Source organism: Dendrobium catenatum, unplaced genomic scaffold, assembly GCF_001605985.2.
Source record: "Dendrobium catenatum unplaced genomic scaffold, ASM160598v2 fragScaff_scaffold_1381, whole genome shotgun sequence".
In the NCBI taxonomy this organism is placed as follows: domain Eukaryota; kingdom Viridiplantae; phylum Streptophyta; class Magnoliopsida; order Asparagales; family Orchidaceae; genus Dendrobium; species Dendrobium catenatum.
The window spans coordinates 109,830-129,062 of NW_021319843.1; the positions used below are offsets into that span (position 1 = coordinate 109,830).

Genomic DNA, 19,233 nt, shown 5'->3' on the forward strand with positions numbered 1-19,233 from the left:
GAGTCGAATTTAGTATCGTTGGGTTCATATTTCTGAGACGTTCAGTTCGACTGTAAGTTTACTGAAATCGGAGTTCGGATGGTTTCAATTTTAATTTCGAAAGTTTTCAACTTGATTTTGTCTCGAGATTTGTTCCCGATAAAAAAATATTAATTTTCGACTACGTATCAATAATCATTCTTATTTTCATCCGGTCATTATTACAAGGGGTTGAACTTATTTATTCATTAGGCATATACATTTTTTTTATAATCTTCTTGCAATCATATATATACTAACACCTTCAACAATATATAAGATAATAAATATATCTAAATGTTCTTGACATATTCAAATAATATTTTCATTATATGTTGGAAGTTCATATACAATTAGGTCTACCCAAAAATTTATCCAACTATTTTATAACTTGATCTGAAAATGACTTGGATCCCCCGACCTGTTAATCCGAAAGTGCATTGGAAGGTTTCAAGAGGTATATTACTGTAGAATCTAAGAATATTCCATTAAATAGCCGTTAACTGGCAGTCAAATCTTTCTCCCTTCCCCCATTAAATACTCTGCTCCTCCTCCTCCTCCTCCTCCTCCTCCTCCTCGGGACTCTTACTCTTTCCCTACACTCCCCTGTTCAATTGGCTTATTCTTCTCTACCACGACTACCGGTATTAGTTTTATTTCCCTCCTAATGAGTCATTTAAAGACAGATATACCTATTTTTTTAAGGAAATTGTCCGTTTTTTGCTCCAGCTTTTAATGGAAAATTTTTAAAATTTGTCTCGTTTTTCTCTGATCAGAGACCTCAAATCTCGCCCTTTTATGTTGCATTAATGGAGGAATTAATTTTTAATAAAAAACTATTCCAATATTACTGTTTTTTCTCATAAAGGAATTGCTTCAGATTCTACGATCATTCCCGCGGAATTCTAAGTTCATTTCTTCAAAATCACTATTTTCTAAACTAACCAGTTGGTTATTTCAGAGGAAGGAGGGAAGTAGCCATGGCTAGAGATCAGCTCGAAGTCCTGAACGCGCTCGATGTAGCAAAGACCCAACTTTACCACTTCACCGCAATCATCATCGCCGGAATGGGATTCTTCACCGACGCCTACGATCTCTTCTGCATCTCTTTAGTCACCAAACTCCTCGGCCGCATCTACTATCGCATCGACGGCTCTCCGACCCCCGGCACCCTTCCCCCAAACGTCTCGGCCGCCGTTAACGGCGTCGCTTTCTGCGGCACTCTAACCGGCCAGCTTTTCTTTGGCTGGCTCGGTGACAAGATGGGTCGGAAGAAGGTTTATGGCATGACCCTCATGGTCATGGTCATCTGCTCCCTAGCCTCCGGCCTTTCCTTCGGTCATACAGCCAAAAGCACCATGGCTACGCTCTGTTTCTTCCGCTTCTGGCTCGGCTTCGGCATCGGCGGCGATTACCCCCTCTCCGCAACCATCATGTCGGAATACGCTAACAAAAAGACACGCGGCGCGTTCATCGCTGCCGTCTTCGCGATGCAGGGGTTCGGAATTCTCACCGGCGGGATCGTCACGCTTATCATATCCTCCGCCTTCAAATACCACTTCAAGGCGCCGCCTTACAGCGCGGACGCCATCGGCTCCACCGTGCCTGAAGCCGACTTCGTATGGAGAATTATTCTCATGTTCGGCGCCATCCCGGCGGGGGTGACTTACTACTGGCGGATGAAGATGCCGGAAACGGCTCGGTACACCGCGTTGGTGGCGAAGAACGCGAAGCAGGCGGCGCAGGACATGACCAGAGTGCTTCAAGTAGAGATCCAGGAGGAGCAGGAGAAGGTTGAGAGAATTACTCTCAAAGAAAGCAATCAATTTGGTCTTTTTTCAAAGGAGTTTGCTCATCGTCACGGCCTTCATCTACTCGGAACGACGACGACATGGTTTGTTCTCGACATCGCGTTCTACAGCCAGAACCTGTTTCAAAAAGACATCTTTAGCGCTATAGGATGGATACCAAAGGCGGCGACGATGAACGCGTTGGAAGAGGTTTTCAAGATCGCGAGGGCTCAGACTCTCATCGCCCTATGCGGCACCGTGCCTGGTTACTGGTTCACAGTTGCGCTGATCGATATTATCGGAAGGTTTACCATACAAATGATGGGATTCTTCTTCATGATGGTATTCATGCTGGGGCTTGCAATTCCTTACCATCATTGGACGACGCCGGGAAATCACATTGGCTTCGTGGTTATGTATGGGCTAACCTTCTTCTTCGCCAATTTTGGGCCTAACAGCACAACTTTCATTGTGCCGGCGGAGATATTTCCGGCGAGGTTCAGGTCGACGTGCCATGGAATATCGGCGGCGGCCGGGAAGGCCGGAGCTATTGTGGGATCGTTTGGATTTCTGTACGCAGCACAGAACAAGGATAAGACGAAGACCGATCGCGGGTATCCGCCTGGGATTGGAGTGAAGAACGCGCTTTTTGTGCTCGCCGCTTGTAATCTATTGGGTCTGATGTTTACTTTTCTGGTGCCGGAATCGAAGGGAAAGTCTCTGGAGGAGATGTCTGGGGAGAACGAAGAGGAGGAGAACGTTGACTTAAGCAATAAAATTTCTACTGTTTGAACTGTGAGCTGCCACAGTTCTTCACGAAAACAGGTTTCCAGTGAGTTAATTTCTTTCGCGCGTGTAAATCTTTCTAAAAGGCTTGTTGATGAATCTAAGTTAATGACGGCGTCAGATCAGAATTACGTTTTGCTTATCTCATGAAAGTATACAAGAAATTACATTTTTTTGAATAAATAGGCGACCAAGTTTCTTTTGCTTATCCTTAAGGGGCTATTTGGCATGATATAAAGTAAATCAAATATGTGTATTTTAACTTTTTATTTATTTGGTTTGATACAAAATAAAGTAAAATAAAATTTAAAGAATTCGAAACTCTCATATTTCATTTATTTTACGGACAAAGTAAAACCGTCCAATTTGAGCGAAAAAGAAATTCATGAGATGAACGTGAGGGAATCATCTGTGTTTCTTCTCTATTTCATGTCGGCTTCACATGAGGTAGAGTTTTGCTCGAGCACTTCATTGGCTCCTTCCTGCTGTTCGACTTCGCCCTTTCAATGATGTTCCCTTTCTATCAGATTGATAGTCATGGAAGTTTCGAGCATTGAACAAAATTTCACTCCATTCAAGTTTTCTTCGTCGCATCTTCCTCTTCTCCTTCTCTAGCATCTTCCACGTCATTTAAGGCACCGAAGCCTCACTGTAATTTAATCGCTGACTAGGTTTTTGGTAGCGATGTGGTGGTACGGAGCCTTCCCATCATTACTGGAGATATTTCCTTGGTTGTTTTACTCCTCAATAGAACCTCAATTAGCATTTCCGTGGTTGTTGTCCTCCTATCAAAACCCTTGATTAGCATAAGGGTTCAATGATGTTGGGTATATAGTTTTTGTAACACTTCATATGTTATATTTTTCAGTTATTAACATTAACCTTCTCCTAATTAGTTGGGGTCAATTAAGATGATTTGGCATAATTCCAGCTCAAAATCAGCATAAATCCTAATCACAATTCATCATTTTGAAAATAGATCTCTACGTATTCATAATACAGTGATTTTACTTTACTTTTCCCTTATATTTTCTTTATAGACAATCAAACAATATTAAAGTATTTATTTTTCACTATATTCACTTTATAGCTAACTAAATAGCTCCTTAGGTAGTTTGCATAAAAAATTTGTTATATTAATCATAAGAAAATGATTATTTTATACCATCTTTTTTTGAAGTATGTGAAGTTTATAACATGTGAATTGCAACTTAATGATGGGGGATATTATATATACATAAGTATTCTTATACATCATCAAAATATTCACCCTATTAAATTTAGATTTTAATTTTTAAGGAGCCATTTCATTGAATGAAAAAGTGACTAAAATAAATATAGTATAAAAATTATAATATATTTGAAATATTTAAAATTATTTGGATAACTGTAAAATAAATAAAGGTGGTGTTTATTTTTTTATTTCCTTTGAAGTAAAATAAAAGTAGTGTAAACCCTAACAATGGTAATGACTTGTTGTCGATGGCAGCAATGACCACAGAGTGGCCAATTATGGCCTAGTGACTGGCGAGATGTAGTTGGTGGCGTGTCGACGAGTGATGCTTGGGATAATTACAGAGAATTTATAGTATTTTAAAATTTGTCGAATCTAATAATTTTCAAAAACACCAAAATTAAACTAGTGGGATATTTGATTTGATTAGAAAAAAATATAGTGTAAAATGGAATGATGTGTAAAATGACTCTATTATATTTGAAACACAGTTGTTTGGATAATGTTGACATCATTCTTGCATGATGTTAATCAATAAAAATCTCAAATAAAAAATCAAAGCTAAAAGCTTATGTCCCATAATCTTTTTTTAGGGATTTTTCAATCACCTCAAGACCAAACCAAACGGCCTCTAGTTAAAAAAATTTAATTTTTGTACTAAAAAGTTATTTAAAAGCAATAAGAAAGCTATCTCAAGTGAAACTTTAGTTTCAATTTTCTCTTTATTTATTATAATAATTATTATTATTTTATTAAAAAGTCAATAGAAAAAACAACTGCAGCTTCGTGCCTTTGTAATTACTCATTAGTCAAAAGAAATTCATTTGTTGTACAAATTTCGAATTAAGGCTTTAATTACTTTTTAATGGTCCAACTGAATGTGATCTTTTTTATGTATTAATGCACACAGTTTTATTTAAGAATTTATTTAATCCTCAAAGCTTTGAATTTGGCTTATTGGCTTTATTGATTGGGGCCATAGCTGTGTTGAAAATTTCGATTGAAAAGTTTTTAAGAAAATTATTATGAAAATTTTGGTATAGAACAAGTCATTTAAGAGGTATTGTGGTTTAGGGTTATAATTGGAAGAACCCAGTAACATAAGAGCTATATTCTTAAGATATTGTTTACTTGTTTGTATGATCAGAAGAACCGTAGTTAGGCGATAATAGTTGGAGGTTTGTAATCGGGCAACGATAGTCAGAGAGACTATAGTCATGTGATGAAGGTCGAAGGAACCATAGTTGAGTGACAGGGTTAGATGATGTTGGTTGGAAGGATCTTAGTTAGTGACGGAATTGGGAGGGACCGTAGTCAGACGATGGAGGTCTGAAGGGCCATAGTTGGGTTATGGTGGTCCATGGGACCGTAATAAGACAACGATGATCAAATGGGCCATAGTCAGAAAACGGTGGTCGAAGGAACCATAGTTAGGCGACGATAGTTGGAGGGGCTGTAGTTGGGCAATGAAGTCTGGAGGAACCTAGTCGGGCGACGGTGGTCGGAGGGATCGTAATAGGGTTATTGTGGTCGGAGGGACCGTAGTCGTGCGTTGGAGGTCGATGGGATAGTAGCGGAACGACAATGGTTGGAGGGACTGTGGACTAAGGGCGCCCTTATTTGTGTCAATTGTGTTTAGATTGATAATATTAAATCTTTTAAAAATAACATATGCATGGATAAGCAATAAAATTTTATATGCAATTTGAGTACCCCCTCATCCATATTAATAAAAATTTTATAGATGTTTGAAAATCCAAAGGCCGATAAGTATTTTAAAATTATTGGCATAGATCAGCATTATAATCTACTTTAAGATGCAAAATGTCAACAAAATAAAATTACAATTAGAAAGTTTTCAGTTTCTTTCTCTTTTAATGGCCAGCAAGATAATCGTTAACAACAAGATGTTTTTGATATTGAACAGCCTGTTTGGAGCAACTTTCAGACCGGCCGTCTCGTGATAATGGGACAAAAAATATCAGCAATTGCAAAATATTATTTTTATAGAACACTAAATAGCATTTTTAAACCATAAAAGATTTAAATGTTTATTAAAATGAATTAAATATATTCTTATGCTAATTAAATATTTTATCTATTTTTTAATTTAACTAAAATAATCTTTTCTCCCATAAAATAATGAATAAATTTGATATCCAAAAATATAAAATATTACAAACAAAAAAAAAACTTAAATATGTGCCTTATGTGAGCACGTAACACCAGGCTGTTTATGAGGCTTATACAGCTCAAGTGTTATCATAATGGAGGGATGAGGTTTATTGAATGTGCAAATGAAAATCTTGAACCAAATGACTAAGGGCATCTCCAACCACACTATATTCAATCGATTGCAATTCCGGCAAGCCTCCGGCCATCCAAACGGGATATGTATATGCAGAGGTGAAGGAGAGGAGCGGAGAATGAGGAGCAATGATGGATCAGATTTGCTGAATTGAAAACCTCGTTGAAGTGGAGGAGCGAAGAATGAGGATAATCATTGGTGAAGCGCCAGCTTGAGTTAATAAATAGTCTTCTGCTGCAAGTAACAGAAATGATTGAGATGTTGCAAGTCTTAAAAGTCCCGGTGGTTGCTGCATATAGACTTCATCCATGAGTTTTTCATGCATGAATGCATTAGAAATGTCAAATTGGTGTGCTTTCTAAGCATAGCGAGCACCAACTGTTAAACGAATGTCCTACGGGGCTGAAGATTTCGTTGTAGTCTATGCCAGGTTTTTCCTAACAGCCCTATGCGATAAGACGAGCCTTATTTCGAGCAATTTGTCCAAGTGGGTGGAGTTTGTTCTTGTATGTCCAACAGCAACTAAGTGTCAACATATGCAAACGGTCAACAAAAGATATTATTCTGACCTGGCAGTTTACTCTCCACTACCCGGCTCAGCTCATCATGTGCTCTGCCATCCTCGTTTCTCTGCCGTAGCCACTTTTACTTTCGGTTACAACAGCATATTATATACTCTGTAATAGGGATGCAATGCAGTAGGCGAATAGATGAGAAAAGTTGAAATCCATTGTTCTTCTCCTCTCTAACCTTATTCCTTGCAGGTTAACATGGTATCAGAGCTTCAGTAAGCCTTACGGCTTGTTGTTTTTTTTTTTCTCTTTCTCCAATGGAGTCCGGCAGCTCTTCCACCGCGGACAGTATTCCAGTTCCGCCTCCTCCGGTTGAATCAGCCCCACCTGTTTCGGCTCCGCTTGTTGGAACAACAATTATTCCCCCTCAGTTAAAGTTCTTAATGTCTACCATTAAGAATGTGATTACAGTTCAGCTTACTCCTGAAAATCATCTTCCCTGGCGATCACAAGTGCTCAAGGTCTTTCGAGCAAATAGTTTCGAAGGGTATTTAGATGGCATTGTTCCGCGTCCGCCTCGTCAAATAGCTTCGGCTACCGTAGCGGTAGTTTCGAACCCTCACTATTCTACTTGGCTGTTGATAGATCAAAATTTTCCCGCTGCTCTTCTTTCAACTATCTCTACATCCCTTCTTCCATATATTCTGCATTTGAATTCCTGCTCTGAAATATGGGAGACCATCGGCAAACGACTTCAGTCTTCGAATCGTTCCCGCGTTCTTCAGCTAAAAAATGATCTGAATTTTATTTCTATGGGAAATAAAACGATGCAACAGTTTTTAACTGATATCAAAATCAAGGTTGATCAACTTACAGCTGCTGGATGCATTTTGGACTCCGAAGATGTTATTATGTACACCCTCAATGGCCTACCGGCCTCGTATCAAGGTTTCAAGACTGCGGTCGTACAAATCTGCAGCCATTAAGCTTAGATGATTTCTACTCTTTGCTATGCAGTGAAGAAATGAATCTCGAAAATGAAGCAACCCGAGCGCTTCACTCTGTTCAGCTCTCCGATCAACCCTTGGCTCTCACAGCATCCTCTGGTTGAGGTCAACCTTACCATGGCTATCAGCAAATTCAGGTTGGCAACGGGCAGTCCCTTCCCATCTCTCATACTAGTCATGGTATTCTCCCTACTCCTAAACGTAAGCTGTCTTTATTCCCTGTTCTTCATGTTCCCAAAGTTACTCACAGTTTACTCTCTGTCCATCGATTAACTTCTGATAACAATTGCATTGTTTCCTTTTCCCCTCATGGTTTTGACATAAAGGACCAGACAACCAATCAGTCGATTCTCTCGGGTCCGTGCTCTGATGGATTATACCCCGTCAGTCTTCCTACAAGATCATCCTCAACTGCTCTTCATACCACCACTAGCTCCTCTCTTTTGCATGCCAGGCTCGGCCATCCTCACAAGGCAATTTTGTCCACTGTAACTCGTTGTTTTCCTTTGTTAAACATTTCAGTTTCCGAAAATGTTTGTCATCCATGTCAAACAGCAAAGAGTCATAGAATTTCGTTTTTCAATTCCAAGTCAAAATGTACTTCTCCCTTTCAAATAGTTGTGTCTGATGTATGGGGTCCTTCCCCTACCTCTTCTATTAATGGATACATATATTATGTTTTGTTCCTTGATGAGTTTTCTCGTTTCAGCTGGGTTTATCCAATGTGCACTAAATCAGAAGTGTTTTCTAAATTCATTCAGTTGAATGCCATGCTACAAAAACAATTCTCTAAATCTATTAAAATATATCGTTCAGATGGCGGTGGAGAATTTAACAATTCTCATTTTAAAAATTTCTTTTCCACTCAAGGCATCATACATCAGTTTAACTGTCCTTATACACCTCAACAAAATGGGCTTGCCGAGCTTAAACATCGTCATATCATAGAAACTACACGCACTCTTCTTCTTCAGGCTAATCTTCCCCTTCGGTTCTGGTCAGAAACTGTGTTGACTGCAGTGTATCTGATTAATCTACTTCCATCACAAAATACCCACTTGGAATCTCCATATCAACGTCTGTACAAGCACCCTCCTTCCTACTCACACCTCAAAGTTTTCGGCTGTTTGTGTTATCCTTGGCTTCAGCCTTCTGCACCACACAAATTTGCGCCGAAATCTTCAGCCTGTCAGTTTTTTGGCTATAGCAGCAATCATAAAGGATACAGGTGTTATCATTTAACAAAGCAAAAAATACTCATATATCGTCATGTGCAATTCCACGAACAGGTCTTTCCGTTCATCTCCTCCATCAACCCCACTCAATCATCTCCTCATGTGGATATTAACTCTACAACACCTCCTCTTCTCTTGGTTCCTCCTTCCCTACCTATCCAGAAACCACCAAATTCAGATAAACCTACTCTTCCTCAAAATGTATCATCAAGTCAAATTTCTCTTGGTCCTTCATCCAGCCCGTCTTCTGCTGAGCATATCTCAACACCTAAGTTACTTCCTTCCTCTTCTCCTAGTACTTCTTCCCCTATACCTTTACCTCCACCTGTTAAACATCCCATGATTACCCGGTTCCAATCTGGAGTGCTTAAGCCAAAGCCAGTCTTTAATCTTCAACATCACCTTGTTGACGAACCCGAACCTACTTGTTACTCAGCGGCTGCCAAGCATAGTTGTTGGCGTGATCCTATGTCCTCTGAGTTTCAAGCCCTCCAACAGAAAGGAACTTGGGTTCTTGTTCCTCATCCAACCTCACAAACGGTGCTCGGATGCAAATGGATTTATAAAACCAAACGTAAATCGGATGGATCCATAGCTCGCTACAAAGCTCGTTTGGTTGCCCAAGGTCATCGTCAGGAGTTTGGCATAGATTATACGGAGACATTTAGTCCAGTAGCAAAATTGCCTACTATCCGTCTTTTTATTCTCACTTCTCTTTACAATCAGTGGTCCATAACGCAATTGGATGTCTTCAATGCATTTTTACATGGTGATTTAAATGAAATCGTCTATATGCATCAGCCCGCGGGATTCAAAGATCCTCAGCATCCTAACTATGTTTGCAAGCTTCAAAAAGCCATTTATGGGCTTAAACAATCTCCGCGCCAATGGTTTGCCAAACTTACTAATCATCTTCAAGCTTGGGGCTTTCGACACAGTGATGCGGATCCATACTTGCTCATCTACAACCATAACTCGGCTCTAATCTATTTCTTGGTTTATGTAGATGACATTTTAGTTACAACAAACAATCCTTCATTGTTATCTGAATTACTTGCTAACCTTCATCAGCATTTTCAAATTCGGAATCTCGGTAATCTACATTACTTTCTAGGCATTCAAGCCATACCCGATGCTTCAGGATATCATCTCTCACAATCCAAATATGTTTTGGATTTGCTGCATCGTGCGGGAATGTCTAACTACAATCCAGTCACAATCCCTTTGCCTACCAAACGTTCAGCTGAGCCGAATGGACTGCAGCCGTTTGACAATCCTGAGCTGTTCTGACAGCTGGTAGGTGCTCTTCAATACTTGACGATAACTCGTCCGGACACTTCATATGCTGTTAATATGTTGTGTCAAGCTATGCATACACCTCTTCAGCAACATTTTCTGTCCCTCAAACATCTACTTCGATATGTAAAAGGCACTGCAGATTTTGGTATACAACTTCGCTCTGGTTCTTTATCTCTACGGGCATATGCCGATTCCGACTGGGCAGGGGATCCGTTTGATCGAAAATCCACAACCGGTTACTGCTTATTTCTCGGCGAAAATCTTATCTCTTGGTGTGTAAAGAAACAACCCACTGTTGCTCGCTCATCCACGGAAGCTGAGTATCGTGCATTAGCCACTGCTGCTACCGACATTATTTGGATCAGATGCTTACTTGCGGACTTCCAATTTTCCATTACAGCTCCTACCTTCCTTTATTGCGATAATGTTTCAGCAATTGCACTTGCCCATAATCCGGTATTTCATTCCCGGACAAAGCACAGACAAAGCACATAGAAGTGGATTATCACTTCATAAGGGATTGCATTAAATCAGGCTCTGTCAATGTGCATCATATAAGTACCCAGGATCAAATAGCTGATATCTTCACCAAGGTGCTTCCTCGCATCCCGTTTCTCACACTACGAAACAAGCTTCTGGTTTCTCCGGCACCATCAGCTTGAGGGAGGCTGTCAACATATGCAAACGGTCAACAGAAGAAATTATTCTGACCTGGCAGTTTACTCTCCACTACCCGGCTTAGCTCATCATGTGCTCTGCCATCCTCGTTTCTCTGCCGTAGCCACTTTACTTTCGGTTACAACAGCATATTATATACTCTGTAATAGGGATGCAATGCAGTAGGCGAATATATGAGAAAAGTTGAAATCCAATTTTCTTCTCCTCTCTAACCTTATTCCTTGCAGGTTAACACTAAGGACACTGTATATTGGGGAATACGGAGCAAGGTGCCACATTCCAATTTGTTGAAGGGCAAGAAATTCATCGGACATGGCTTTTCTCCAATATGAATCCTTGACCACATGAGTGAAGCTTTTTTGGTTTTTGACTTCCTATTTAAGGTATAGTGACCGTTGGGTGGGTGTGTGAAGTGGGCTTGTGAGCTGCTATTGGGGGTAATGGCTTCATTGAAGCATCAGCATTTGGTGGCGTGGAGGGAGGTCTTGCAACTGTGCCTGATGAGGAATTTTGAGGGCTGGTGGAAGAGAATGTTGGGAGAATTTCAGCTGGAATTAATATTCAGTGAGTTCTATGGGAAATTTTTGGATTTGCGTGGGATTGGTAGGGATAAGACGATTCATCAAAGACAACATCGTAAGAGATGATGATGATGCCATTGGATGGTATATTTCATTCGTAACTCTTATGAGATGATGAGTATGCCATAAATATGCCGAGTTGGGAGCATGGAGCTAATTATGTGGAGTGTGAAGTTTAAACCATTGATAGCATGCGAAGCTAAGTGCACGGAAATGAGAGTGTGTGTGTTGGGTATTGTAGAGTACATGATGAGGAGATTTGAAGTTGAGGTTTTTCGATGGCATCTTGTTTTCTAGGTTAGTTGTGATTAGACCATTTTCAACTGAACTACATGTTGTGGTATGTCGTCCGCCATTCGTTTCATTCAAACGCAAAATTTGATAGGTGAACAGTGCGATATCAATATTGGTGTCAAACTGTTCACCTACATTGTTACGGGATTTGCCAAAGAAGTGAGCGAAAGAGGAGAAAGATGACTACCTTCGCAGCGAGATGAAGAAGTGCACGAAAGAGGAGAAAGAAATGATGTTCGATTGGAGATGACTTACTGCATTCATTTTAGAGTTTTACTTTATTTTGGAGTGGAAAATGGTTTTTCGGTTGGAGATGTCCTTAGTAATGTGTCAACCCCATAATAAATATGGTGGGTAGGGATATCAAAAGGATTTGCAGCAGATGATATTCACTCATGGTTTAAAAATAGCTGCAATAAAGCAATTAAAAGCATGGTTTTAAATATCGGATCAGAAAGATTAGTCAGATAGTTCCAATTATAAATTAGTCCTCCGACTAGTTTGACCCTACCCAAAAACTGTTTTTGCAAAGATAGAAAGAAACCGACGGTCAAACAAGCTAATTTATAACTGCTGCAATTTTGTTTGTAGATATGAATGATTATAACAACTAAAATACTAATTAGCAAGGATTGCTCAAAATTATAGATTTATTTTGATTGCAATGGTTAAGATGATCATAAGATAATTAGAATATTAAGACGGTTTAAACCACTGTAATGTTCATTGGCAGAGATACTCAAAGTCATAATTTTTCTCACTCATAGCGGTTTTAATTGCCGTAAAGAATTGAAGCAACTAAAATTAATGTAATATTATTATGTTATTATGATTGTTTAAATCAATGCTAAATTGAATTTTGCATAGTAAAAACTTCACAATATTCTCTACCCAACTAATTCAATATCTCTACAAAAAATCTTACTGGCAAAAGTAATGATATTGATTGTGTGGTGTTACTAAGCTGCCATAATAAAAAATTTAATGATTTTTGTTGCGTACAAGAGTATTCGCGGCGGTAGAGAAATATAAAGTTTATCGTCTTAGCGTTGTACGAAAATCCGGCACGCAATCAGATAAGAGGGAGGGTCTAGCATTTATGAGACACCAAGATTTTTACGTGGAAAACCCCTGAAAAGGGGGAAAAACCACGGGGCCTAGCCTAGTTTGAATGAATCCACTAGTATTGCAGTCGATTACAAATGAGGCCCTTCCTTGGAAGAAGGCCTTAGCTTGATGTACATTTTATAGAGTACATAACATGATATAAATACAAAGAATCACTATTGACATGTTCGTTTGGTTGGGAGGACCGTAGTCGGCGGGCGATGGAGGTCGGAAGGCTTGTAGTCGGTGGGCAACGTAAGTCAGGAGGACTGTAGTCGGCTGGCGACGGAGGTCGGAAGGACTGTAATCGGCGGGCAACGTAAGTCAGGAGGACCGTAGTCGGCAGGCGACAGAGGTCGGAAAGATTGTAGTCGATGGGCGACATAAGTGAGGAGGACCGTAGTCGGCGGGCGACAAAGGTCGGAAAGACTGTAGTTGGCGGGTGACGTAAGTCAGGAGGACCGTAGTCGGTTGACGACGGAGGTTGGAAAGACTGTAGTCGGCGGGCGACATAAGTCAGGAGGACTATAGTCGGCGGGCGACAGAGGTCGGAAAGACTGTAGTCGGTGGGCGACGGAGGTCAGAAGGCTAGTTGCCTTGCGAGGGAGGATGGAAGGACTATATCTGACGATGAGGTCAGAAGGACGGTGTCAGGTAGAAGTCCAACAATGGAAAGAAATCCATATTCAGATATACGTCCAGCGAAAGTCCGATAACCAGTAGAAGTCCGGCGTCGGGTAGAAACTTGGCGAAGAGTGAAGGTCAGGTATCAGGTAGAAGTCCGACGTCTGTTGGTGGACGAGGAGAACTCCGGCATCACTTGGGCAGAATTCTGGCGTTCTCCCGAATATCCGGCAGAATCCTGGCGTGTTCGAGCGGCGGGAAGAACTCCGGCGGTGGTCGAGGAGGAGCTGATTCTCCTTCCCCTTCACTTCTTCTTCCCTTCTTCTTCTTGCTTCCCTTCTTACTTGAGTCCTCTTGTGAAGAATGAGGACTCTATTTATAATTTTTCTGTTGTGGCATGGCTTGTAAATAGGTGTGAGATCAGGGGAGAATAGGGAGTGGTTGAATGGACGGCTGATATTGAATCCTTTGATCATACACCGTTAGTCAGCCATTTTAAGGCCTTAGTGGTGTTGGAATCTGACGATCTTGGGCTCATTGGATTCGTCTCGTCGAGCCGTTCGATTCGACTATAAGCTCGCCAAAATCGGAGACTGTTTGGTAACTCAAATTGTGGTTTGAACCTTCCAAAAGCGCTATGGGTCCTTGATTTGGACTCATTTGGACTCGGATTGAGTCAAATTTGGTGTCGTTGGGCTCGTATTTTCGAGACGCTCAGTTTGACTGTAAGTTTGCTGAAATTGGAGTTCAGGTGCTCCCGGATTTAATTTTTGAAGTTTCCAACTTGATTTTTGCCTCGAGATTCGTGCCCGATCACGATAATTTTTGCCTGAAGTATCAATTTTAATCACCGCAAAATATACAAAAAGATATTTTGTTTTTAATGGAGATAGTTTTTTCTTTTTCTTAAGCAAAATAATTTAATTATCATTAACAAAAATGATAATTATAAAAAGTGCTCAAAATGCCAAGTAAAAGAGAGAAGATGGAAAAGACACAAGTAGCTAGCCCTAATCCATTTCCCATGTAGATATGTCATATACTAGATTTAAAAAAAACTTGGAGAAAGATCTAATAAGATGAAAGCATTTAGCATGATTTACCTTTTTCACCTCTATTGTGTTTGTTAATATTTGGAAAGTAGAAAAAAAGATACCTCCATGGAGCTTCATAATCAAATATTGCAACCCAAGTGGAGAAGACGAGTTGTCCATAAAAAAACAAAGAAAAACTCAACTATGAGCTAGGGGTCATGGAAAGTGCATGTTCCAAATCACGATCTATTCCTTCTCAAATCCCGCTGCAACTGCGCTATGTGACCTTCTCACATGTCATAAATCTCCCATAAATAGGAAGAATGCTAAAACAAAATTATCTAACCAAGTACTCTTAGGAGAGACATAATTTACTGCATTAATCACAAAATTCAAAGAACCAAAATGACCATAAGTCATATATATATTATAACGAATGTTGTTCTTGCAAATGTTGCATGTTTTCTTAAGCATATTATAATCCAAACCATTAGAATCACGTAGATGCTCTGATCATGGAGCACGATGATTTTGAAGAAATGATAAAGTCCCTTTATGCCCTGTCAACCTTACACGTACTTCAACATCTAGATGTGTAATGATTATAGAGGCTGATCACAAATGATGATATGTTCTCTTGACTTTAGCGGATAGGTAAAAGAACACTTTTAAGAGTTGAGTTATCATCAATAGATATTTCAATATTAATATAGTGTTACTTGCCAAATTGATTGACATTCGCCTTCGGAATCTATAGATACTTAGAAAAAATTATCATGAATCTATCAACTTCTAGCAACCCAATGGATGAGAGACCACAACCATGGCTCTACACCATGATCATTCCCATACTAAAAGTGGAGGGATGGCCCATGCAATGCAACTTGAAGGAGACTAAGGAAATTAATTAGCTGACCAACTATTGTGTGGCTGCCAAAACTTTTGAATAACTTAAATAGATTATTTCATAACTTGTGCATATAAGATGTGCACTATATTAATAAAGTTGAGCCACTTTCATATAGTTCACATTGAAAGTGAAAAAAATAATAATAATGTTTTTATTTCACATAGAACTAGATATAAAAAATATATTAATGTTTTTCTTTCATTTTGTAATTTTTTCAAACTCTCATGGCCTATATTTAGATTTAAATGAGAAGAGCCATCAAACAAGCTGATCATAATGAAAACAAAATCCTGTCAAAGGCTTTGTTTTGGACGGTTTTTTTCTGCTTTTTAAAATAGTTTTTTAGTACAAAAATTAAAAATTTTGTACTAAATAGGCGCTTTAAGAAACAATAAAAAAAATCGTCCCAAACAAAGCCAAGAAAAAAAGATTAAAGTGATTATAGTTTTGGCAATGGATACTGACACGTATCCACTTTGATGACTTTAGGGCAATTATATTTGAATGGGTATTTAAAATGGATGAAGACTTTGAGGTCAAATGATTTGTCTGAAGCTCTTATAGCATTAGCAGCAGGGAAATTTCTTCTCTCAACCACTTAAAAAAAAAATTTATAAAGAATTTCTCATATAAATGTAAATAGAGAAAGTACAGTATTTACTCAAAATAAGTACGTTTAAAAAATATAATATATTTATATAAATAGTATAAAATTTTTATCATTGAAATTATGATGGTGTTTGTTTGTACATCTTAGAGCGCCCAACTTTCCTTCTTGAATGACGTAGAAATAATTAACAAATACAGTCATAATGATGTGTCTCTTGGTGTTATTAACGTGACTTTCTCTTGTGTTTAGAGTGTGAGGACAGTGTAAGAAAGAAGAGAATGAGAGAGAAGAGAGATCTGTATTTATTTCTCCCAATTTTCATAGTGGAGTTTTTGGTGTGGTGCGACTCTGTGTTTTTTTTTCTTCCGATGTTGGGTTTTTCCGATTTAAATCCTTAGGCTTCGTTTGGAATAGCTTTCTTAATGCTTTCTAAAACAGTTTTCTAGCGAAAATTGTACCAAATGAAGCCTTAGAATAATTTCTTTAAATTTTATTTTAACTTATATAAAACATGACCATAAGGAGAATAAAACAATCATTATAACAATTTCCACGTTATTTATTAGCTCCTTTGGGATCTATTTGAGATAGCTTTCTAGTTGTTTCATTTTTCGAATAACAGTCAAAATTTCGTTTGACTACTGTTTTCTCGCTCTTTCTCAGTAATTTTCTATAGAAGAAAGTTACTTTTTACGGCTAAAATATTTCAGATATTTTATCGCAATAACTTTATAATCAACTTTATAAAACACTGTAATAATCTCAAACATAAGCCGAGAAGCATTCACCCTTACACTATGAGAAGCAACTCAAATTGTGGCAAATCTGTAATAATTTGCCAACACCTCTGAAAGTCTTCCCATATGATTCCATATAATTGTCTTCACTCCTTCAAAAGTCCGAGAAAAAAACTAAATTTATGATTGATAGAAACTACCTTTGTATCTCTTTTTTGACCAAACTTTTTTCATTTCGGTATCGTCTGAAAGAAAATTGATCCAATTGCGCAAACAAGTTGTTATAAGCCAAACATCGATGGGGCCTTTTCACTTTCTTATTTTATATCTCTGCCCTGAATTTCTCAGTGTTTGCTCTGAGGTCCAAAATGTGTTGCCTGACTTTTTTAACCATAAAGTTCAGTTTCATTTAATTTGAGAAAAAAATTTATGTAATAGTATATAATATAAATTTTTCATGCATAATTTTTAATATTTTTTTAAACAAAAATATATTCAAACTAAAAAAGGGGTTACAACTAGCTAAAAAATAGGACGAAAAAAAGCTACAAAGATACAAAGAAGAGGGGGGTAACAACCCATCAGGCTCAGTAATTTGCAGAGGCTTCCAACTACTCCAAAGTCAGGCACGAGCCATCCAGTTTGGAGTGAGAGAGTAGCCATCCGAAACAAGCAAGAAACACACCACCAAAGGTTGCCACGAGCTATGGCTTAAGAAAAGTGAGCCCTAGCCACATCATTGCCCACAAACCATAAATCGCGGCCTCAAATATGAAACAATGCTCCAGGAAAACGGCAACCACCAAAAGTAAATAATAAACTAAAGTGCCTTCCATCCAAAACAGTCACAGCCACAGCCCAAAGGAGGGAAACCGACGAGTGATCCAAAACCCACAACCACTATAAATCCAACAAGCATAGAGAAGAGCCAAAGCCAACCAAAATGAGCACCACATTCCCAAAATCATTTCCTACCACGTCTTCCCCTCCCACGTGACGCGACAGAAACAACAGGTTGGTCATGCTGCAAGGCAAAATCATCCACAGGTTCTTCATCCCCACTGGCATTCGAAGAGGAATCAGACGAACATTGAAGCTAATCAATTTGCAATCTCACACTCTCCCCCGAATTAACACCCATATGAGAAAACAAACCCTCAGGTGATATTCAATTAACTGGAACCTCAGCAAAAGGGCCAGGAACTATAACAGTAGGCGTCACAGGGAAAGAGATAGTAGGGGCAACCAAACGAGCAAAGACCTCACAGGCAGGGTAAACATACGAGTTACTCTTTGAAGGAGAAACAGAGGAATCTGATTTCTTAGCAAGCACACAAGGAATCTCAGCCGAAACTAAGCCACACAGGGCATGCACAGAAGTAGCACACGACATAATATGTTGCAGGTTAACATCACAATTACCACCCCCAGCCCACTAACACATAAATGCTATCCATGGATGGTTGGAACATATCCATCCACCATAGAATCCATAAGCACAACATAAGGATTAGGCCTACCAGGTGAATCACAATCAACCACAGGGAACGCAGGGGGGAGCTCGGGGTTAAACACAGGCACAACCTGACCATAAACCTGCAAAGCAAAGAGCGTAGAAACATCAATAGGAACCACAGGATTAGCGGCCAACCCATCCGGATCAACTCCCAGAGATATAGGATAAATTAACAGACTCATTCAAAACACCCTATGTCCACAATAACAGCTTCATGACTAACATGAATATCTGGTTTTGAAGGGGAAACAAGCTTAGTAACAATGGAAGATGAACGACAATCACCCCGCTTATGCCCAATGGATTTACAAAGGTCACAAAATGGGGGAAAATTTTCCATTTGCACCTGCTAAACATAGCCCAAAATTCTCAGAACCAAGCCAAACCTTCTCAGGATAGCTTTTCATAATATCCAATTCAACCAAAACACGCGTTAGAGAAGCCCGCGAGCCAAGAGAGGTGGCGGAGTTAATTTTCAAAGGGAGACCAAATAAAGATCCCAAAGCGTGGAGGATCTTAGGAGCGATAAGGTGAGGCCGAAGAGACGGGAAATAAATCCAGATTGGGATAATCAGAGATTCCACTCCAATGTCAAGGCCAGACGACCACTTAATATTTTTCATATAGCAATTGCAAACTTGGTAAGAACGGTGACAAAAAACTCTACTGTAATCCATATCATTCGCAAGTTTAATAAGAACATGAGACAAATCAAGTAAAGTTACTGAAACCTCTGCCGAAAGCTTAATATTTCAAAAAAACCACTGGATAGCATCTAAACTTGGGCAACGGGAAGGAAAAAATCCGACCAAAGCAAACTGGAAAGGAGCGGCTAAAGAGGAAATTTCTTCCTCCGAAATCCAAACAGCAGGCAATCCACGGAAAGAACACGTTTTGAGAAGCGGAAAAATAGCATCCGACGAATGCCCAAATAAAGCATCCAAAAACGAACG

At 39.3% G+C, this 19,233-nt stretch overlaps 2 protein-coding genes across 2 annotated transcripts; both read left to right on the forward strand.

The window, feature by feature from the left end:
* The first annotated feature begins 562 nt into the window (after positions 1-562).
* LOC110098888 (inorganic phosphate transporter 1-4-like) lies at positions 563-2,802 on the forward strand. The gene is made up of 2 exons (XM_020825835.2): positions 563-662; positions 980-2,802. The coding sequence occupies exon 2, from the start codon at positions 999-1,001 to the stop codon at positions 2,598-2,600; it is 1,602 nt and encodes a 533-aa protein (XP_020681494.1). The 5' UTR covers positions 563-662; positions 980-998; the 3' UTR covers positions 2,601-2,802.
* A 7,456-nt stretch (positions 2,803-10,258) lies between these two features.
* On the forward strand, positions 10,259-10,851 carry LOC110098901 (uncharacterized mitochondrial protein AtMg00810-like). The gene is made up of 2 exons (XM_020825850.1): positions 10,259-10,645; positions 10,756-10,851. Exons 1-2 carry the CDS (start codon positions 10,259-10,261, stop codon positions 10,849-10,851), a joined length of 483 nt encoding a protein of 160 aa, XP_020681509.1.
* The last annotated feature ends 8,382 nt before the right edge of the window (positions 10,852-19,233 follow it).